The following is a 23112-nucleotide window of genomic DNA, read 5'->3' as shown; positions in this document are numbered from 1 at the left end:
GAGGTCTGTAGGGGTGGGCATAACATTCCTTTCACCATGGTGTGATACATATTCAGATACATATGGCTACGGCACGATTCAGGGACAATATGAATATATACGATTCAGTGCAGTTTGTTTCGGTGCAATGTGATATGATGCAATCTAATACAATTACAAATTCATTAATTTTCCTTTATTTTCCTCTGACTTCACTGAAGTCTGACCAGAATAATGCAGAGAGTGAAGACTTGGGTGAAATCTGTGTGCTGTTAAATAGTTAATTAAATACTACTGTTGTTGTTGTTGTTAAATAAAAAAACTGCTGTTGTTGTTGTTATTGTTGTGGACTGAGTCTGGTGGAGTAGCTATCTGACCCTTCTTTCTGTCCCCTCTCTCTTTCTTCCCTTCTCTCCCTCTTTCTTTCTGACTCTTCTCTGTTGCTCCCTCCCCCTGTCTCCTCTCTGTCTTTCTTTCTGTCTGCCCGTCTACCTCTCTCCCTCCCTTTCTCTATCCTTCAGTCCCCCTCTCTCTCTATCTCTCTCCCTGGCTTGCTCCAGCTCCTGCTGAGTTTTTATCAGTAATTACTCTGAGAAAGCTCAAGTCTCACGGGTCATAATCATAATTATCATTAACATATCTCATTAAAGGCTGCAGATTTCCATAGACTGGCTCTGTGATGGGGGACAGTGGCCTCAGTGATCACTCTTGCAGAGAGGGTGTGCACTCCTCGCCCCTCGCTTGACACGAGGATTCACAATATGTTGGGCATTGGATTTATAGCACATTGGATCTGGTAAATAAAGAAATATGCCATTTCACAGAAACATATTCAGCCTCAGGGTCACCTTGCATGCATAGATGAAGAGGGTATTTTATCAGAAATATTGAAGCGTTTGGAGAACCCATTTCAGTCTGTAGTTGCATTCATTTGATCGGCTCAAAACACTCTCAGGTGTGACAATATCAGTTGATTTATCCCCATACTGTAATTCTAACATGAACACAACCTGTCCATGATATTACACAGACAGACTACAGTATGAACATTCATTCACACTGGTAACCTCACCACAGAAAGACATGCACCTGCCAAGCACGCAGTCTGTATTCCATATTGCGGTGATGTGGTGTTGAAGTGCAGAGTGTTGGGTGTGACTCAGCCGCCAATCAATGGCCTAACTAATGAGAGTGACAGGATGTGACTTTCACTGAATCCAGCCTAAATGATTCTAATGATTCTGGCCTAATTGGATTAAACACAGATGAAGGAAGGGGCCTGCTTGATAACCCCATTGAAATGCCCTCGGAGGATGTTCTGTTGGTGATGTTTTATGCCCACAAAGTTTGTTTTGTTGGTGATTTTGTTTTTGCTGTTGAAAAGGCTTGGTTGATGATTGGCCACTGTGGAAAATACCCACTCTATAGTATAGCACTAGGAATTTAACACCTCTACTGTGTATATCTGGAAAAAAATATTTAAAATAGACACATTATAAAATAGGCAAAGTAACTTATTCTTGTGACCACAAACGTCATGAATAGTAATAGCATTGAAATATTCGCATTAAGGAGAAGTGCGAATGATGCCATTGACACAAGGCCATTAGTAGAGATTACAGTGGTCCAGGAGGTAATGGGGGATTATGTTATTCACACCTGCTCCCTGTCAGAGACAGCGCTGTTCTGCTCTAAACAACACGGCCTCGGCAGGAGACGGACATTTTCTGTGGGTTTCTAATCATACACAACATCACACTAAGCCTGTCTTTGTGACCTTTGGACTTCAGACCCACGCACACAGACAGACATTTGTACACATACACATTCATGCAGGTCAGCTGACCTTATTACAGTCTATCAAAAGGGGGTATTACTTCTCTGACCTCCACCGCGCTCCCTGGTGGCAAAAACATGCAGCTGCACTGCACACTATACTCTCTGAGCACGCTCAGAGCTCACATCTATCTCCACCTGTCTCTGATCAGCCTCTTCAGCCCAGCGTCTGACAGACTTCCATATGGGGTGGTGAATGGTCGGCACACTGCCCTGTGTGTGTGTATGTGTGCGTGTATGTGTTTGTGTGTGTGTGGTCCTGTGTCTGGCTGTGAGGTTGTCATGGTCCTCTTTCTAATTCACCACCCCCGGCTGAGCTTGGACCTTATCAACCATCTGCCTCCTCATCCTCCTGCAGTCCCAACACACACACACGTGCGCACACACACACACACATACACACACACACAGCACATTTCATGAGCAGACTGTCATTTTGGCCAAACAGGAGCAGGTGCCATGTCATCATGAGCATAAAAAGACTCAAACTAACCAGACGGAGACGTGGACATCAGGACAGGTGCTCTCATACATGAACACGCATGTGCACACACACACACACACACACACACATCTAAATTCATACTCAAGCATGCACAGAAACAAATTGTCCTCTGTCCTTGATAACACAGAGGTCTCTCTTGCTCTCTCGCTCAGATTGGCCTGCCTATGGCCCCTTCAGATGTTACATATAAAATACCAACTCTTCAGATGTTACATATAAAATGGCAACTGTTGTGGGCATTGTGGTCTTTAATGTTTGTCCTTTCTTCTGAGACCAGCTTCAAAACCTCCTCTGCCTTTAGCAGTGAACTGCTCTGATGGAGCTTCAGCGGTCAGCAGGTCCCCTGACCACAGCCTGTCCTCCATGGGATGCTTTGCTGCTGGATCCTGAATCCTCTTCTTGTCATTACGCCTTCACATGGGCTAATTTATCTCAAACATGCAGGCGTCATTCCCCATGTGCTTTCACACACCTACTGTACGCACACACACACACACACACACACACACACACACACACACACACACACAAACACACACACACACACACACACAAACACACACACAGTGAGTCTGGACCCGAGCTCATCTCCATTTTATACATTTTATAATCCACATGCATAAAACACATGAGACACCAGCATCAACATGCACACTGAGGGACTCAGAATAATTATCTTCATCCATTGAGAACAGAGGGTGGACTAAAGTGAGAAGGGGGTCACCCCCCTCTCTCACCCACACACACACACAGCACACTAAGAAATGTGTGCTTAGACGTCATATATGCTGCAAGAAACCCCTTCGTTTTTTCTGCCTCTCTCTGGCACACACACACACACACACACACACACGCACACACACCCCAACACTGACCTTATCATTTATTGTATGCTAAATGAATTTGGATGGGGGGTCTCTTGGCCCTCTCTTCTTTTAGGAGAGAACATAGCCTATATCTCACCATTCCCAAGGGACTGGTAGCCTACAAAGTATTTTTTACACTGGGATTTGTTTTTCAAATGAGCTGTAGCCCAAATAAGTCACATTTTAAGAAGACAGTAAGTTTTTGGAAGATGCTGTAAGTTTTTTTGATCAATGATTCTGTCAGATGACAATAGATGTGTCTCCTTTTAATTTGTCACCCTATTCCACATGCAACACACACACACACACACACACACACACCCACACACACGCACACACCCACACACACGCACACACGCACGTAGAACATGAAAGAGCCTTTCATGTTTCCTGGCTGTTTAATGATAAAGTTGACATCGCCACGTCCCCTCCCTGATAGCTCAACCAGAGACAGATGGCAGGCCCATTAACACAGAGTGTCATATGTTACCTACATCTAACATCCGATGTGTGTGTGTGTGTGTGTGTGTGCGCGCATAGTGAGATAATGCAGGGAAATGATGACACCAGGTCCATCAGATCAGATTCAAACACACACATGCCAGGTTATACGGCACCCACTGTCACAAAACACACTCACTTACAGAAGTACTCTCACACACACACTCACATACTCATATGGATATGCTTACTTACACACACACATTCACACACACTCTCATATGCACTTTCTCTCACTCTCACACCTCACACACACACACACACAAATACATGTGAACTCACACACACTCTCACTGCTGATATTAGGTCCATCTGATTTCATCCAAAGTGTTTGTGCCAAGCTTCCCTGTGCCAGACATCCATGCCAACCTCACTTGTTCTTTCTACAGGGCCCACACACCAGCCCCACAGCTGGCACATACACACACACACACACACACACATGGATGTACGTCAGCATGCTGGCAGTCTACTTAAGCTCTCACACACACGCACATACACACAGACACATAGACAGTCAATGACAGCTGTCATATTCACACCCTCACAGCATTTGTAGTGATATGCAGAACACACACAAATGCTCATGCTTACATACACACACAAACACAGAGTGATAAGCACCGTTTCATTCAGTTCAACAGTGGATGAACTCTGTATTCTACTGCCAAAAACTACTGGCAGCAGTACACACCAGTCTAACCCCAACCCCAAACACACACCTGCCCAAATAGTCACACTCAGCGCTCACACACACCATCAGCCACTAAAACACACACTTCCAATCCACACAGCACACACTCCTCGCAGTGGCACACTCCTGCACACCACACACACTTACACGCATTCGTCCATACACACTCCCTTAAAGGTATAGGTTTTTGAACATTCTAACATAAGATTCTGTTCCTCAACAATTGAAGGTTCTAAAATTCTATGTTGAATTCAATGAACCCAGATATTCTTTAGAACGTTCATTTCCCAACATTCCCGCCACACCGGTGTAACGGTACACCTTTAAGGGTTAAACAAAGTGCCGGTCTCATACCAATCTCTGTGGTTGGTTCACTGGCTGGTTCCCTCCTGGAGAAGAGTATTCTGTCTTCTCAGCAGATGTGTGTCTGTGATAGCCACAAGGATTTGGTATTCTAGACAAGAATCACACACACAGCAGCGTTAACTGCCACTGTTATAGATTGCCACTGTTGTAAATCTGATGTCATTGTTTATAAAAAACCCTTGCACCTGCAAAATTGTCATTCAAGTCTAAAAGGTCTTTCACAGTTTGACAACTACAGCAATTTGGATGGTACAAGAGTTTCAAGAACTCCATAGAACCTACAAGAGATTTTTTATGGAATATCTGAAGGATAATTTATCTTAAAATTGCATCACAGGGGTGCATTGTGGGGGTTGTAGAACAATATTGAAACAGGCACTGGAACGGCAACAGCAAATACAAAAGTAATAATCCTCTTAAAATTTAATGACTTCATTTAAATCTTTGCAAATTAGGACTAAATAATTAAATATATTCTGAGGGCGTTGTTTGGGTTTCTTTAATGAATGTTTCGGTCTGTGGTTCAATATTGTGGCTTGGTAGAATTCACTTATTAGACCTCCCTTATTAAAATCAGAGCAAACTGCAGCACAGCTGGAGGATAGCCCTCATCATCTGCATTATTGGCGCACTAGCTTTCTCCCCACTATAATGTGTCTGAGGAAGAATCTTACAATGGAGTCGTTGGAGAGGACTTCCACTTTTTTCATCCTCCGCTTGCCAATCACAAGGTAATAGCATTGTAAAAAATTCATGAGCCAGATTGTATTCTTATGATAAAAATGCAATAACAACTGATGGTGAGATAGCGAACCGAGGAAATAATCCTCATATCTAGTGCTCTGACATGCATTAACTGGAAAATAGTTCACCAGGCTATGCTCACTGAAAGCGGTTTAATGAAACTTATATTTGTTAAAGTAAGATACAATTATACTCTTCAAAAACATCTTTGACCAAATAAAGAAACTTTTCTCTCTGTGTTTATACTGAGATGATCGGATCTGCCTGTGGATGCGACATGCTCGCTAACTCCCATAATTACTTAACTAACACTAAACACTAAACTCCACACTCACCAAACTCTCCCTTCTTAATTACATCAGGGGTTCGACATGAGAGTCGCAGACTCGCAGTGAGGGGCAAAGAGCAGAGGATTACTGTTTGACATAAAACAGTGTGAAAAGAGACTGAATATTATCCAGGAATAAAGAGCTTCCATTATAACCTGAATGGGTCTCCACAAGCGAGTGCCTCGCTAGGGAGGAGGAGGAGGAGGAGGATAGGGAGTGGGGAGAAGCGGTTCAGAACGAGATGAAAAGAGTTTTAGGAACAGGAAGAGAGAATAATAATGCCATTGTTCTGCCTTTGCTCTCCTTTCATTTCATTTGATTTGCAAACAGAGGCGGATGGAGACACGCGCTACTTTGCCTCAATTTGAAGCCTGTGATTCAGCTGAGTGGCTCTGGGGCTAAAGATGAATAGTAATCTGGCCCATCTCAGGAGGTAACGATGAATCGTAATCGCTCACATCGCGCTCTGAATGGGACTGCACCGCACTCCTTTGGAGTTAAGAACCAAATCTCATCTCGCGCATGTGTGTAAAAGAGGATTCTCTTTAAAAAAAGTCTAATAGGAGGGGAAAAGCCTCGCCTAGCTGAGAGCATTCTAGGAGAGGGACCACTGTCGGGAAATTAAATCTACGTGTACACTAGTAGAGTGTCTGTTGTTTTCCAAAGGGGCCTATGGGAGAGGGAACACTGTCTGGATATTAAATCTATGTGTACACAGTTGTAGATTGTCTGTGGTTTTCCAAAGGGGCCTATAGGAGAGGGAACACTGAATATTAAATCTATGTGTACCCTTGTGTCTGTGGTCATCTAAAGGGGCCTTTGGGAGAGGGACCACTGTCTGGATATTAAATCTATGTGTACACTAGTAGAGTGTCTGTGGTTATCCAAAGGGGCCTATCGGAAAGCAAACACTGTCTGGATATTAAATTTGTAAATTCTTTTGGGAGACTGATGAAATCTTTCCGGGTTTCTCTTTGGCACACAATTCCCTTGACCCTTGACCTTGATCAGTCACACATTTTCCACGACCCATGGCTGAGGTAGAAGAGTCCAGTGTAACAACTGTGGATGCCTCTAGAAACATAGCTTGATGAAACACCTGCACACCAGTAGAGGATCCTGCTGAGGCAGCTCTGCTCTCCTGACCTCCTGGCTGTAGCTACGGGGAGAGGACTACTGAATAACGTTAGAGATCCACAGGAAATGTTCTCCACGTTGCAAGTGCAGCAGCTAGGGAATACCTGCCGGTGGCTTGGTCAGCGAGGAGGTCAACCCTCTTAATCTCCCCCGTTTACCTCTCTCCTGATCCTGTCACCTTGTCCCACGGCATGGACACCCAGAGCCAGCCATTCTACTCTGGAATATTAATCACACTAATTAAAAAAGTAATCACTCTGTGAAAGAATTCCCCTGTGCTTAAAGAATTCATCTTTTCTTCCCCTCCCCTTCCCTCCTCTTGTCTCATTCCTCGCTCTCCTGGCTCCGGTGGGCGTGTGTGTGAGCGCCAGTCGCATGTGAGACTCCATGTTTCAGAATGAGATGTGGTGTCACATGAGCGTGTGTGTATGTGTGTGTGTTGCAGGCACCACCATACTCGCAGCACGGAGCCCTGTCACTCTATCCCTCAGCACAGGGTGTGTGATGGGCGTGTGTGTATGTGTGTGAATGAATGGAGTCGTTTTCAAACTTAAACATAAAGGAGGATGTGAGTAGTTTTGACCAGCAGGTGGATTGATCGCTTCTCGGCCATAGCCAAGTTGATGAACACTGACACAAGGCAGACCAGTCGATGAATAGCCTAGGCTACTCACCACCGCTTAAACTTGCTAGCGGGATGTTGACGAGTCAACAACGCTAAAGTATTCAAACCCTCCTTTATGTTTAAGTTTGAAAACGATTCCATTCATTCACACACACACACACACACACACACACAAAGACCAGGTCAGTGAATCCTGTTGACATCGCCACTCTACACATTTATAAGCTTTTGAAAAAACAAGCAGCCTACCTTCTATTTTGTGCACAAACAGTAAACACAAATCACATCCTCTGCCCCATCTTCTCACCTGCAGATCAGTCGCTGCTCTTGTACTGGGGGTCGAGGTGATGAATCACTTCCTAGTAAAGTTGATGGTTCTGACCTGATAAAAGGGGAGCGTGCCTATGTTGCCACAGGCCTATGCTCCCACAGGCCTATGTTTCCACCCTAACCCTAACCATTTCTAACCCTAACCCTAATTTAGAAAATGTCCTAGAAATGTGGGAACATAGTAGCCTAGAAATCTAAACGCACCCTAGCGGCAGCAAATGTAATTTGCAGCCAGGGTAGTCTAGCAACTCCCCGTTGGCTTGCGAGCTGGAAAAATTAAACTTCAATCAGGCCAATCACATTACGTATAGAGTCGGCGACGGTTCAGCATGAATTTCCTGCTACTTGAAAACAATGAAGATGGATGCTGCTGCTGGCGAACAGCTTTTATTGAATCGCGATTCAAGTTAAAGGAAAATTCCGTTTTTTAGCACTTTAAGGCCCTTTTCTGGTTTGTTTTGGATGAAGTGGTGGACACCGAAATTTTGACGATTGGTCCTGTCTCGACTTTTCTGACTCGTTTTGAATCGCCTTTGACTTCTCAGGGTGGCTGGCAATGGGCATACTGTAGTAGGCTACTCAAACATGTCCTAAAACAACCCTTAACATTCGTTTTCAAAACTGTGCAACTCACCGAGTGGTTAGTGGTGTTCGTTGATTATTAACACTCTAGTTCATACATGGGCAACATACGGCCCGCGGGCCACATCCGGCCCGTGGGCTTTCCCTGACCTGCCCGCGTAAGGTCCGTGAAATAACAATAGTCAAGAGCCTAGCATAGAGATAATGCATGCAAATCAATATCGTTGTTTTTATTTTGAAAGCGACTGCTATTTGTACGCCCATACATTTGTGCGTGGATGCGGCGACGTAAACACCCTCACTGATGTGCTGGTGAATAGAAAAATGCTTCTGCGTCGACACAATGCAGTTGCCTTTACGTCGGCGTAAACCTTTCAAAGTTTTGTGTCTCTTATGTCTGCGTCGCTCACCACCGCAAAGGTTGTTAGAACGAACTCCTACTGCTGCTCGTTGGCGATACGAAGTGTTCATTTCAAAACGTTACTGGCAGATAGACAGTTTACAATCGGATAACCCCGTAATTGTAACCAAAATATGTCTGAGTTTATTTGCAAAGCTTATGTTAGCGAACTAGTATGATGCTACTACCCACAGGTTGCTTGAAGCAGCCGGCTCAACACACAGAGCGAGTTCACCAATCACAGTTATGTGCATAAAGTTAAAGCAAAAACATAGCCTACATTTTTTAAATAGTTTTCTTTGTGCATGTTGATTAACTAATGACAGCCTACTCTTGTCTGCTCCACATTTTCGTAGTCTAATTCTGCATAGAGTTAATTTAATGTAATGATTTAATGATGAAATATTGCTGAGTGTTGATGAAATGGTGGCACGGCCTATCGGTTGTAGGCTACTGACTCCTTCACATTTTCATGACCTAGCCTAATTATATAGATATTGTAGTACTTTTTTATATCAGTGTTTGAAAACTGAAAAAAATGTCAATGTCAAAAAATCATTTTGAGGAATGAGGATTAAATACTGGACATAGATTAAATATTGCTGTTTTTCCTTTGTCTCCCTCACATTTTCATCTGTTCTTACGACTAGTAAACAAAACCATATGATTTACTTAATGTTATACAAGAACAGAATAGAATTGAACAGAATTGAGTTCAGACTTGAGTTCGGTATTTTGAGTCCGGCCCTCCTCAACAGTCCCAGTTTGTCATGTGGCCCCTTGGGGAAATTAGTTGCCCACCCCTGCTCTAGTTCATCCAAAACAAACCAGAAAAGGGCTTTAAAGTGATAAAAACCGGAATTTTCCTTTAAGTTTCTTTTTAAAATGGCAAAAGTTTGATTAACTAGCCAACTAGCTCCGCTGGTGGGAAAATGCATGGGACTCATGAGTTGTGGCGCTATCCTATTGTGTGCAGAGGAAATTTGAAAGACAACTATTTATCCTGCCCCTCGGATTTAGCAGTGCCAGTGCCAATGGTAAGTTCCTAGATCCTACATCTTGATGTGGGTCTGGCTCGTCAGGCTAGAAACATAGGGTTTTATTTTGAGAAAAATCTTAGAAATATGGGAACTGTAGGAACATAGAGAAACATAGAGAATTTTGAGAAAAATCTTATAAATATGGGAACATAGGGCTGTGGGACCATTGGGCTGTGGGAACATAGGGCTGACCCCGATAAAAGCATACCTCAGTAGATCTAATTCGTGGCATGCCTTGCAGAGCAGTAGAACTACCGGTACAGACTAATTCCCCTGACACCTCTTCAATCACATGTTATCATCCATGCACCGGTGGGGTCATATGTACACTGCAAATAAACACAAAGAGGAACAAATAACATGCAGTACTTTCAAAGCAAACAATGACAGTATATCTAAATCGCATCTGCAACAACTGTTAACACACACAAAAAAAATCCAATTCCAAAGAACACTTTCCGCATCGGAGCTGTCTCAAAGAACCACTGACACAAAAAACATAAGCTACAATTTGATCAACCTGTTCGGCTGTATAGGCTAAATCTGGCCACTATTACCACATCAAGCTCTGGCATGTTATTATTTGAAAACCAATGGACAGTACTGGTGTGTGTCTACTAATATCTAAACTATATTTATACTTTTAGATCCGTGCCAAATGTTCTGATTGGTGTTGTTCTTAATCAAACATTGATGCTGAGGCTGATGAATAATGGGTTGTGACTGCCACCTGCTGGTGCAAAAAGGTTAATCCAGAATGCTCTAGGCTGAATTATAATTATGTTCTGACTACTGAGGGAATCAATTGAACTGTTAAACTGGACATTACTGTACTATTCTTTAGAATCCTTTAGAATGTATGTAAATCAAGTGCAACAGAGATTGAATATATCACTCACATGTTCAGTTTTGGTTACTGTGTAGCCTATAACTCCACTCTTGGCTGACATTTATATCAAGTCCAAAACATTGACTGCTAAAAACTGTATTGTCCACATATAGGGTTGCCACCTGTCCAGGATTTTCCTGATTGTCCAGGATTTTCATGGTCTGTCCAGGAAAATAAAAATAAAAATCCTGGACACTGAATGACATTATTTGTTTTTATTCCACATAAGCAAAAAAGCAGAACCTAATTATGTATTCCCCCTTTTTTCTCAATACTGTCCCCAGGTGTCCACAACTAAAAACTGTTGAAAATATAACAAAATAATAAAGGTCTGCTATTAAATAAAGTTGAATGTCCGCACACTTGCTCCCGTTTTGCTTTATCTTTTATTTTTTATTTCACCAAGTGAACGTTTTCGAGCTACACACCTGCGTTTTGGATGTGCGCACCTCTACCTGAGCTGCTATTAAATAAAGCAATTAACTAAACAAATAACTAGAAATTTTCATTCTTACTAATTTTAGCTATACAATTGTCGCTTAGAATGACGGTTTTTATCTTGGGTTAGATGTGCGAAAGGCGCCGTTGCTTACAAACAAAAAGGTCGATTGGATGGTCAAAATGTCCAGGATTTTTGTCAGACACGGGTGGCAACCCTATCCACATATCAACCAGTCACTCAACGACTATCCATTCCATTATCTATGGTTGTTCTTTCAAAATGAAAAAGAAAAAATGGACAAAAAGTAAAAGGTGGTAAGAGGTGTTACTGACAAGTCAATCTGCATTTCACACAAACCCTAGTTTGAGAGATTAATTTGAAAAATAAAAAACACACTATCCATTCCTTTCACTGTCACAAACAGCATTTGTTTAGCCTATGTCTGACCTAAATAAAAAAAGCACACCATCCATTCCCTTTCACTGTCACATGTGTGTAGGGCAGGCCTATTAAACAGCATTTGTTTAGATAAAAGCACACCATCCATTTCCTTTCACTGTCACATGTGTGTAGGCCTAGTCTTAAACAGCATTTGTTTAGCCTATATCTGACCTATGCCTAGTCTGACCCAGAGCGGTAGAATGGCTCTGGTCTGACCTATGCCTTTGTTTTGAAATTATGACAAATGTCATTGAGACTTTTATTTTGAAATATTGTAACACGGAAGACTAACGTAACATTTCCTGTGTTTCCCTGGTGTTTCCTGACTTGCCAGGAATGAAACCGGAATGAATCACAATACATTGCACACAGAGAAATCACATTTCCGTTATCTTATCTAGTCTATTAGGACTATACCTCATCGACATTTTTGTATTTGTTTACGGTAAATCACGGGCTCCTTTTAAACCAGCACTAGCTGGTTGACACGCTTTATAGCTATGAGGATAAATGAAAACACTTTGCTGGAGGGAAAGAACATTGTTCTGGTACCTTACAACTCAGACCACGTACCTAGGTAAGTTAACATTAGTAGGCTGTTCCGGATATTCCAGACCGTTCGCTTGTGTGTTTTGAGTAGCTATGTGTGTATTTGTGTGTGTCCGGTCAGGTACCACGAATGGATGAGCTCGGAGGAGCTGCAGAAGTTGACCGCGTCGGAGCCGCTGTCGCTGGAACAGGAGTTTGAGATGCAGTGCAGCTGGAGAGAGGACGATGACAGTAAGCCGCCGTCTTCCTCCTTCCCCGTCCTCATTTCGCATCTTCTGATAATGGATATTTTATGACACTATGCATGTCGTCTGTTCCCTGAATAGCCTAATTGCAGTTTCAAGCAACTGAATATGCTGGCTTCCTAATGATTAGGCCAGGCTAATGTGTAATCTGTGTACATATCAGGAAACATTTTGAAAATCCATCGTAACATCCCGCATGTCTCATACCAATCACCGCATAGTGTGAATGAGGTGCTGTTGATATTTTTACCTTAATTTTAAACACCTTTACTTCAACCTTATTTTTACCATTTTACTTTAATTTGATTATGTGGTAACCAACCATTAAATTGCTCCCGACACTGGCATAAAACTATACAAGATTCCATTTATGGTATCAGGAATGATTAAGGGTTTGGGTTGAAGTCACACATATTATCTTAATCTTACCATAGACCATCTTACCTTAGAATCAATGTCCTGATTTTCTCTCTGATTGGTCATACTCTCCTTTCCCTGGTTCCCAGAATGCACCTTCATCATACTGGATAAGCAGAAGTGGGCAGAGCCCTCCGTCCCAGAGGAGCAGTGCATGGTGGGAGACGTCAACATTTTCCTGACGGACCCTGATGACCACTCACTGGCAGAGGTGGAGGTCATGATTGCGGGTGATTAACCAACACACACACACACACACAATCACCAACTGTGCTTTTTTCTCATGTCGCAACTCCTCTTTCACCACCTCCCTGTTTCTCTGCCTAGAGCCCGGCTACAGAGGAAGAGGACTTGGGAAGGAAGTGACGCAGATGATGTTGTGCTACGGTAATAACTGAACTCGCATGCATTAGCTACTTCATGTATGAGCTACCTGTGTGGGCCCTTCACTGGAATCTCTTGCTCTCTGCAGCTGTCAACAGACTGGGCGTCAGGAAGTTTGAGGCCAAAATTGCCTTGAATAACACAGTGAGCATCGCCTTGTTCAAAAAGCTGGGCTTTGGAGAGGTAAGCCACACACAGTCCTGCCTTAGGTTTTCTGGTTAGTTTGAATGACACTTATCGTCATTTATTACATTGTTGAAGCGGTAGAGTAAAACCCAAGCAACCACAGATCATTGGTCCAACCGCGAGGACTAAGTGAAGGACTGGTTGTACTGGATATATACAGTATATCATCATTGATGATACTCATGTTGTGAAGGTTGTGTTTAAGTGTGTGTGTTTGTCCCAGATCTCTCAAGTGTTTGGTGTTCTGGTGTGTGTGTTTGTCCCAGCTCTCGGTCAGTGAAGTGTTCGGTGAGATGACCCTGGGCATGAATGTTGATGAAGCGCCACACTCACTGTTGCTATGCAACTCGGACTTCATGCAGGAGCATGACTACAGGAAGGCTCGGGAGAGCCGGCACTGAGCCACGCCCCTAGCCAGGACTCACATGTTCAGGGATTGACCAATCATCATCTTCATAGAGGTCACATGATCTGGTGTGACCAATCATCTCTCCAGGGGGCTTGTTCAATTATCCTTGATTTGGAGCATCCTGTGCAAAGCCATCTGGTGCCCACACATGGCACACTGCAGGCTATCAGATTGGTGGACAGGATCTGTGTCCTTTTCTGACCAGGAAGGAATTTGACTGGAACTGAAGCAAAGGGTGCGTTTGTCTTAAGGTAACCGCTTACAGCTCTGGCTTAAAGCAATGCATGCTGGACTTCATACAATATATTAAGACGAACGCACCCAATGGCTGAGATTGCTATATGGATCCCCTATAAAATTATGTCTCTGTGGCATTTCATAAACTGTTGCTGTGTGTTCTGGGGTCAGTGATGTTCGTACCTGTTCTGTAAGCCACAGAATCCATTTGGAATACAAATGTAACAAATATTACATTTAAAATGTACTTTTATGGCACCTTCAATAAAAAGGGTTCCCACACCTTTAAACATTCAAAGTCTTGTACATGCACTCTCCAGGCCCAATACCCTTCAATTCAAGGATATACAATAGTGTTTGAGATAATGGTTAATTGCTGTTACAACACTGAAAATGTATTTGAGAACTTTCAAGATTTACAGAAGCCCTGACTACAAATACAGACAGAAGCTCTGACTAATAGAGACAAATGCTATGACTACAAATAAAGACAGAGGCTCTGATTACAAATAAAGAGGTACTTGAGTGTATGACACTTCTCAGTTGTGCTGACAAACAGTGATGGTACAGTATGTGGCCTTTTGCAGCACAAAATATATAAACTCAAGCATTTCCAATAACCCATGCTTATTTATGTCTATTTTCAAAGCCTTGTTCCTAGTTTCAAAGATTCTGAGAGGACCCATGGGAACCCTGACTAATATCATTCATATAAATAATCTGGGGCCTATTGCACAAAAGCAGAATTAAGACATCCGGGATAAGTTACTGAGCTGCGGTCAATGAATCCAAAACAAGAGCGTACAGGTTTAATTGGTTGCACAACGAGCAAGCCAGGATGAGCAGACACGGATTCATCAAGCCAGGTGAAACCTATCCTGGATAAGTGCGCGCTCATGGCTCCCTCAAATAGACCCCGCCACCGATCACAGATTCACCATGGCAACTAGAGCGGCTTCATTGCTTCTTCTACGGTGTGAAGTAGGTAGCGATAGCCTTTATACAACAGCAACACCTCTGTTTAGGAGAATATTGCAACTAGTGCCGCGACCACCATGTGCAAAATGGTTAGGCAACTCCCGTGACGTCACATTGTCGCATGACAGGTCGGGAATGGTGAGTATGTAATTTAAGTTAATTAATGATCACAAACGTTTAAATATTGACAGTGGGTCTAAGTATACGTGATAACAATGTGTAGTGGGCAGTGGAATAACTATTGGTATCCGTTTGTGGTGACTGCTGATTGAGATAAGGGATGAGATTGAATAGATCCTGGAACTTAGCCTGGTCTGAAGCAGGCTAGCTCCACAGAATAAATCGCCATGGTACCTTATACCATAACATATCCTGCTACCCCCTATCCCGCTTTTGTGCAACTGGATCACAGATAAATTGAGCCAGGATAACCAAGATATCCCGGCTTAATCCCTTATCCTAGTTTTGTGCAATAGGCCCCTGATGTCATATAGTCTTAAATGTCAACAACAGAACACAAACTTTGGCTCTTTCTAGAAAGTTCCCATTCTGTCAGGCATTTATTGAGCACTGATTCATAACGAGCATGTGTGTTCATGTAAAAATGAAACATTCAGACACAAGTGCAAGTTCACCTTTTTACTCAAGCTGCAGTCCCCAGTCAGTTTGACTGACACACACACACACACACACACACACACACTTAATAGTATAGCATATCAGACTGAAGTTAAGACTGATACCAGTTACAGGCATGCATGCGCGCGCGCACACACACACTCATTAACGTGAGATGTGAGACAGCCCTGAGGACTGTTAGCACAGTTACAGGCAAGACAGACACAGACACACACACAGACACAGACACACACATCAGCGTGAGATGTAGGACCGCCCTGAGGACTTTTAGCACAGTTAAAGGCAGAAGCAGCAGTAGCAGTCACAGCCACGGACAGTTGACCTTGGTACGTGACTGGGCGGCAATGTTTCTGATTGGCAGTTACTGATAGTGGCACTTCAGAAGTGGCAGCAGGGCTTGGCCCCCTGAGACTGCTAAGCTGGAAGCGTGTGTCAGCAAAAGTCCACTATGATTGGTTAAAACCAGAACGAGGAAGAACCAGCAGAGACAATTCCATAGGAATTTATGCTGATGGCAACACCTCCTTCCCTGACAACCACACCTTTCTAGAATTTGCCACGTCCACTGAGCCAAGCCCCCAATCTGATTAGCCAGGCTCAGACTGAGCCCTTTGAGTGACAGCCGGAGGGAGGGATCAGAGGCTTGGGATGTCCTATGGCGAGGGCATGTTGAAATGCGTATGACTGACAGGATGTGATGTCACTAGCTGGGGCCAAAGGCTGGAGGAGGGGTTTGCTGGTCTCTCGGAGATGGGTGAGCATAGGGAGGGCATGGCTGCAGAGAGATGCTGTTGATGTCACAGGGGGGTGTTAAGGTGCTTGGCAACTACTCAGACAACGAACCCCAAACATTCTAAAGTTGGAAGTTGTTGGTAGCGGTCTTTTGAACGTTCAGAACACCTACTGCTATGTCCACTCTGACCAGACAGTGATTGACAAGACTGCCTTTTGGACATGTCAAACTTGGACAACTCCATCTAACAAACACCAACACACACCATCAGACTGACTGCGCACACTGACCCAACTGTTTGGTGTTTGTTTGGATTTGGTTGCTGTTCATCAGTTGATCATCAGAACATTCTAGACTGCAACCAACACCACCCAACTTTTAAATGTTGGGGTTTGTCTGAGCAGCATGCAAGTGTGGGTATCATCTGTGCCGGATGATAACCTGATACGGATGATACCCACACAAGTACCTTATTAGATTGAGGAGGAAGAGGGGCTGGCTACTCTCTGAGCCCAGTGGGTGTGTGGTGGATGTCGGGGGATGCGGTCAGAGGGCTGGGCTGGAGGCAGTGAGGGCCGAGATTTTCTGTAGGATGGGCTGCAGTAGCTCCTGGCCCTCAGCCCACTGTAGCGCCCCCTGCAGGAGCATCCGGAGCGGCGCGCACACCTCCTCGTCGCGGAGCGCGGTCAGGTGGCACACCGCCACCGAGCTGCCCACTCCCAGCAGCAGCAGGAGCAGGAACCGGAACAGCATGGACGACACTGACCAACGAGAACGCACCACCACCACAGACTCCACCTTCTTCTTATCTGTCAATCAAAACAGGACAGGAAGCATATGTCAATGCTGGGCAGAGCACACTGGACTTCATATGACTCATATTTCATATTTATTTGTATCTTCAGCTTAATATTTTTTGGGCTTTTTATGCCTTTAATTTGATAGGACAGTGGAGAATGACAGGAAGTGAGTGGGAGAGAGAGTCGGGGTGGGATCCAGAAAGGACCACGGGGCGGGAATCGAACCCGGATCGCCGGCGTACAGTGCAGAAGCCACAACTGGGGCCATGTTAAGCTAACATTAAATGCAGGATGCTGTAGTGTTCCAAATATATTTCCCTGGGGCAGGGCTCTACAGTGCGCCCATTTCACTCGCATTAAAAATGATGGCGTGTGAGTGCAAAAAAATATTTAGGCGCACTGGTGCGAATGACTTCCAACCATGTCAATGTTTGTCTACAAAATACACCGCAACATCGAGAAACATTACTGGTGCAAACCATAGAATCACGTCGCGAATGCAGCAAATGTGACTCGCTAGTAGTCGCTTCTATCAAATCCAAGAGCGCGCAGAAAAAGCGGAAAGTTAGACTAGCCAGCCAAGATGCAAAGATTGAAGAAATTAGTTCTTCTATCCACCGAATTCTTTGGATATAGGAGGAACATGATGAGATTCTGAGAATGCAGTGAGAGAAGGAAAGGTAACCTAACATGCCTTTTAGCCCAGTTGACGTATTGGCTGCAATATGCAAAATATAGCTGTAGCGAACAGGCACAAAAGTAGCCTCCCGTAATACTCCCATTTTATTCAAAGGCAGAACGCTACTGACAACTCCAGGCTTCCAAGCATGCTTGTTTGTTTACACCGAATACAAGCTGAAGTGCAAAACGAAAGTAGGCCTTGCCTTGAAAGTAGGCGTTTGCCTACTGCCCCCATCAATGCAGATATTTCAAATAAAAAATAAAAGGATAAAAAAATATATATCCTTGATAGCCTATGTTGGGTTTTGTGGAAGAGAAAATGGACTGTTTTAGTTGTAGTATTAGGCAGTATGTAGTCAGATAGGTCACCATGGGCATATTTGGTTTAGCTACAGAGGGATTCACAAATAAATGAATTAGCCTACATTTGGCAGGATACTTGATATACAGGCTAAATGCAAATATGGCAATGTATTATATTATTTTACATTAACAAAATGTAGGAAAATAGAACAGACTGAAAATAAAGTAGGCACTGATCTTTAAAATCCTGTTTCCTGTAGCCTAAATGTTGTCAGTCATTCTTAATATTCGCAATTGGTGCACTGGCATATTTAACTGTTAGCTGCAGTGTAATGTTAGATTATGTGTAAGTTAAGTACAGAACTGACTGTGCGCCCAAATTTTTGTCTGTGCTCCTAAATTTTTTAACTTGGGCGCACAAGTGCTCCTGGAAAAAAATGTTAGTGTAGAGCCCTGCCCTGGGGGGTATTCCAAGTATGTGGTTTAGTAACAAACCTGGGTAAGTTAACTCATAGAAAGTGGTAAACCTCCCAATAGAAGAGCTGTATGGCTTCATTATCCTAACAAAACAATGCCATAGGGCCCTGGTTGTAGGAGGTTTACCGATAAACCACGAACTTGGAATACCCCCCTGGTTAGTCAAAATCCCTGTGACCTGCAATGATGTTATATCAATTTATCCCATGAATTTTACATCGACTGGGACATTAAGGCCTTTCTGCCCCTGACTAGCACCCTGCATGATTTTCCACATACACGTCTGGCTCTGCCTGACTCCTGGAGCCCCTCAGGTGTGTTCTCCCCCCCAGGTGTGTCCACCCCACCCCGCCAACTCACCTGCGGCGGCTGCGGCTCGCTTCTTCTTCTCCTCCCTCTTCTTCTTCTGCTGCTCCTGGGCGGCCAGAGCGGCCTGCTGGGCCTCGTACTCCTTCCTCTTCCTCTCCTTCTCCTCCGCCTTCTCTCGCTTCCGCACCTCCTTCTCCTTCGCCTCCCGCTCCCTCTGCTTGGCCTCGCGCTTCAGCTCCAGCTCTGGACAACAGCAGGAGCACACGTTACACACAACAACACACGTTACACACAAGAACACACGTTACACACAAGAACACACGTTACACACAGCAACACATATTACACACGTTACACACAAGAACACATATTACACACAGCAACACATATTACACACACACACACACACACACACACACACACAAACAATAACACACAATAACACATATTACACACAGCAACACATATTACACACACACACACACACACACACACACACACTAACAATAACACATATTACACACAGCAACACATATTACACACACACACACACACACACACTAACAATAACACACAATAACACATATTACACACAACAACACATATTACACACACACACACACACACACACTAACAATAACACACAATAATACATATTACACACAACAACACATATTACACACAACAACTACACTAACAATAACACACACACTAACAATAACACACACACACACATTAACAGGGAAGCTAAATCAAGTGTGCAACTGAAGCGCTCCGATCACGTAGCGTAAAAATTGTTTTCAGAAGACTGGTCTAATTTTTTTCTAACATATCACCACTATCACGTCTGGTGTAGCCAGTTCTACTGATTATAGTGGAAGCTAATTAAACGCGAACGGACCGCTTCAGTTACGCGCCCGGTGTAACCTCTCTGTAACACACATACTTACAAATAACACATACTAACAATAACACACATTACACACAATAACATGAAACAACAACGCACATTACACACACTAACAATAACACACATTACACACAATAACAACATGAAACAACAACACACATTACACACACTAACAATAACACACATTACACACACTAACAATAACACACATTAATAACAACATGAAACAACAAGACACATTACACACAATAACAAGAACCCACATTAAACTCATTGTGCTGGTGCCCTCTAGTGGCTGAGATTGGAGATACTACTCACCTCTCTGTCTGAGCAGATGCTTCTCTCTCAACCTATCCGCCTCCTCCTGAAGGACCCTCATGTGCTGCAGTACCTACACACACACACACACACACACACACACACACACACACACACACACACACACATAGATTACTGATTACTGATGAAAAGGACTCAGTGATACTCAGGTTCCTCATAAATACAACATTATGAGAATATACTTGTGTGTCTGCCTCTGTACTGTATGTGTGTGTGTGTGTGTGTGTGTGTGTGTGTTACTCACCTTGACAGCACATTGCCTGCACTGCTTGTCATCCAGACAGTCACCAGCAGCTTTGGCCAGAGTTGCCTCAAGAGGGTTATCCTTTAGGTCCAGCCATTTCAGACTCTAAACACACACACACACACACACACACACACACACACACACACACACACACACACACACACACACACACACACACAGGAGGAATAATGATCCCAGTCAATGATTAGACGTGTGTTTATCCTATGCATCAGCGTGTGTGTTTATGTATGTGCTCACTTACATGAACACATATGCAAGACTGTGTGTTGAACGCGCACATGTGTGTATGAGTGATTGTATACATCTTCAAGTGCATGTGAGTGTGTGTGTGTGGAGGTCATTATCAGAAGCATTCATCTGTTCTTGTATTCTATAGTAGGTGACAGAGAACAGGGCTATGAACACTGTTTGTGTGTTCAGGTAAACCACTACCAGGAGGTTACCTCGCTCTCTCTGCACGAGAAGGTCATTATCAGGAGTGTGTTTATGTTCTAGTAGAGCAGGGTTCCTTTGTTTCTGTATTCTGTTAGATCATCACAGGGAGGGTTCTGTTGTATGTGTGTGTTTGTGTGTGTCTCACCCTGAGCTGTGAGAAGCTGACAGGCAGTGTCTGTAGTTTGTTCTGGAAGAGGTCCAGGTGGTTCAGGCTACTGAGGAGGCCAAGGTCTTCAGGGAGGCTCGTCAGCTGGTTCTTACTTAGGTCAATCCGCACCAGATGAGTCAGACCACAGAACTCGGGCTGGGGGAACAGATAAGAGACAACGTCACCACACAGACACACAACCAGGGCACTCTACAGTCTAGAAATAGGGTTTACACACACACACACACACACACACACACACACACACACACACACACACACACACACACACACACAGGGCTAGGTAGAACAAGAGGGAATTCTGCATAAAAACGGCAATGTACATTAAAGGAAGGCAGTGGAGGCCTACTCACTGGGAGTGTGATCAGATTGTTGCAGGAGAGATCCAGTTTTGTGGCTTTGGGATAAGCCGCCTGTGTGACATTAAAGCAAGAGCACACATTTACTGTCAATACACAATAAGTGAACAGAACTGCTGACTGACGCACACACACACGCACACGCACACACACAAGAAGTAGAGATCCGATGTAACTCTAATCAAATCTGTTACTGTATCTGTTACTCATCAAAACAGTTCTAACTAGCGGCAACTTCCACAAGACTGTTTCTTTTAATCAGATCAGAGGCTCGCTTACACAAAATACACAATACATACTCACCAGCTCTCTGACGGGGACATCCGTGAGGTTGCAAAGACTGAGGTCTACCTCATTGCCATCAATTTTGTCCCGAATATTTTCAAACTTTGCTTTCGCTCTCATTTTGTGAAGTTGCAGTAGTCAGCGTCACCTTCTGAATAGTTCGTAAAGCTCTGATGTTAAGTAAGTTAGAAATGTGAAGTGCGATCAGATGTAAAGACTGTCAATCCACAAAAGTCTGAGCATTGTTCAGGTCGGCTATGAAAATAAATTTTGAAACCAAGATTGCAGTAGGCTGCTAGCTAGTTAGTTACTCTAGCTGTCGCTAGCTACGAAAAACACGCATACAGCTCCTAGCTTCTTATTTAGAGTTTCTGGTGGCAAATTCTAGTTGAGCTAAATGTATGTTGCGATTGCCTAGGCTACCTCCTTCACTGTCCGCAGCTTACTGGTGAGACCGATGACCTAAATAATAGTTATTAGCGTAAAAATACTAGAAGCTGAATCACAGAGTCGCTACTACACGGACATTGCAAAGCCCAATATCCACGTCATTCATTGAATCGCAGTCAGTAGGGGTTATCCAGTTGGCATCGTTGGAGATGGATGTTGCGCTGATACTTCGCCACCTAGCGGCTGGAGGATAACCCTGCTGTTGTAAGTGACTAAGCCCTAGTTATGTTTTTTTCTGTTGTATTTTGTTTTTTTTCTGTTTTGATTATTTTTTTTTTCTCTTTACTTCCTCCTTTTAAATTACGCCTGATCCTGTACATAGATGGATTCCTCATGGATTGTTTTGACCCATCTTATTGTACTTGAATTACCAATAAAAAAAATGTAATAATAATTGAATGAGTTTTTCCTAAAGCCTTGCGTCCCAAAGTTTACAGCGAACATCCGTGGAATTGAAAGTTCAAAAGATCAGTCAATAAATAAATAAAGTGTATTTGTACTTTTTATTTTCACCATATGAGTAAATGTAACTCATTAAAATTCATACATCTCACTAGGCCCTCACATTGATCCCACAATCTGTGTTATTAATAGGACAAAACTATGACACTTATCAACAACCTCACAACAACACCCACCCCCAAGCATGCACAGAGTGTTGGTTGGAACCAGTACTGTGACTTAGACTGTCTATCAGCATACAAATACAATTCATAATCCATAAGATAAGTTTGATTATAATAGTTAATATCAATACCAATACCAATGGCAATAATAATAATAACAATAGCCTACATAGCTCTGGAGAGCTGCTCAACATTGTTGACTGTGTTCATGTTTGTTG

The 23112-nt window shown here is 43.4% G+C and overlaps 2 protein-coding genes across 2 annotated transcripts; one reads left to right on the top strand and one right to left on the bottom strand.

The window, feature by feature from the left end:
- Window positions 1-12023: 12023 nt before the first annotated feature.
- On the top strand, window positions 12024-14431 carry nat9 (N-acetyltransferase 9). Its single transcript, XM_076266755.1, has 6 exons — window positions 12024-12283; window positions 12377-12486; window positions 13007-13147; window positions 13245-13304; window positions 13390-13484; window positions 13754-14431. The coding sequence occupies exons 1-6, from the start codon at window positions 12207-12209 to the stop codon at window positions 13886-13888; spliced, it is 618 nt and encodes a 205-aa protein (XP_076122870.1). The 5' UTR covers window positions 12024-12206; the 3' UTR covers window positions 13889-14431.
- A 1304-nt stretch (window positions 14432-15735) lies between these two features.
- Window positions 15736-22359, bottom strand: lrrc59 (leucine rich repeat containing 59). The gene is made up of 7 exons (XM_076264810.1): window positions 21837-22359; window positions 21528-21587; window positions 21151-21309; window positions 20547-20651; window positions 20282-20354; window positions 19105-19296; window positions 15736-17292 (listed from the first exon to the last, which is right to left on the bottom strand). The coding sequence occupies exons 1-7, from the start codon at window positions 21936-21938 to the stop codon at window positions 17030-17032; spliced, it is 954 nt and encodes a 317-aa protein (XP_076120925.1). The 5' UTR covers window positions 21939-22359; the 3' UTR covers window positions 15736-17029.
- Between the last annotated feature and the right edge of the window lie 753 nt (window positions 22360-23112).

This window comes from Alosa pseudoharengus, unplaced genomic scaffold (genome assembly GCF_046254945.1).
Source record: "Alosa pseudoharengus isolate Yale_2024_CS ecotype anadromous, Long Island Sound unplaced genomic scaffold, YU_APseudo_1.1 YU_APseudo_1.1_scf_4, whole genome shotgun sequence".
Classification (NCBI taxonomy): domain Eukaryota; kingdom Metazoa; phylum Chordata; class Actinopteri; order Clupeiformes; family Clupeidae; genus Alosa; species Alosa pseudoharengus.
The sequence above is the reverse complement of the archived record's forward strand: the minus strand, read 5'-3'. Positions and strand labels throughout refer to the sequence as shown.

Bases quoted from the DNA above. Each gene is read 5' to 3' on its own strand.
- lrrc59 (XM_076264810.1), bottom strand. From the start codon at position 21,938: ATGAGAGCGAAAGCAAAGTTTGAAAATATTCGGGACAAAATTGATGGC. The intron at 21,310-21,527 runs GTGAGTAGGCCT...CTGTTCCCCCAG, and splicing joins ACAATCTGATCACACTCCCA to CCCGAGTTCTGTGGTCTGAC. The intron at 19,297-20,281 runs GTGAGTAGTATC...GCTGTTGTCCAG, and splicing joins GCATCTGCTCAGACAGAGAG to AGCTGGAGCTGAAGCGCGAG.
- nat9 (XM_076266755.1), top strand. From the start codon at position 12,207: ATGAGGATAAATGAAAACACTTTGCTGGAGGGAAAGAACATTGTTCTG. The intron at 12,284-12,376 runs GTAAGTTAACAT...GTGTCCGGTCAG, and splicing joins AACTCAGACCACGTACCTAG to GTACCACGAATGGATGAGCT. The intron at 13,485-13,753 runs GTAAGCCACACA...TGTTTGTCCCAG, and splicing joins AAAAGCTGGGCTTTGGAGAG to CTCTCGGTCAGTGAAGTGTT.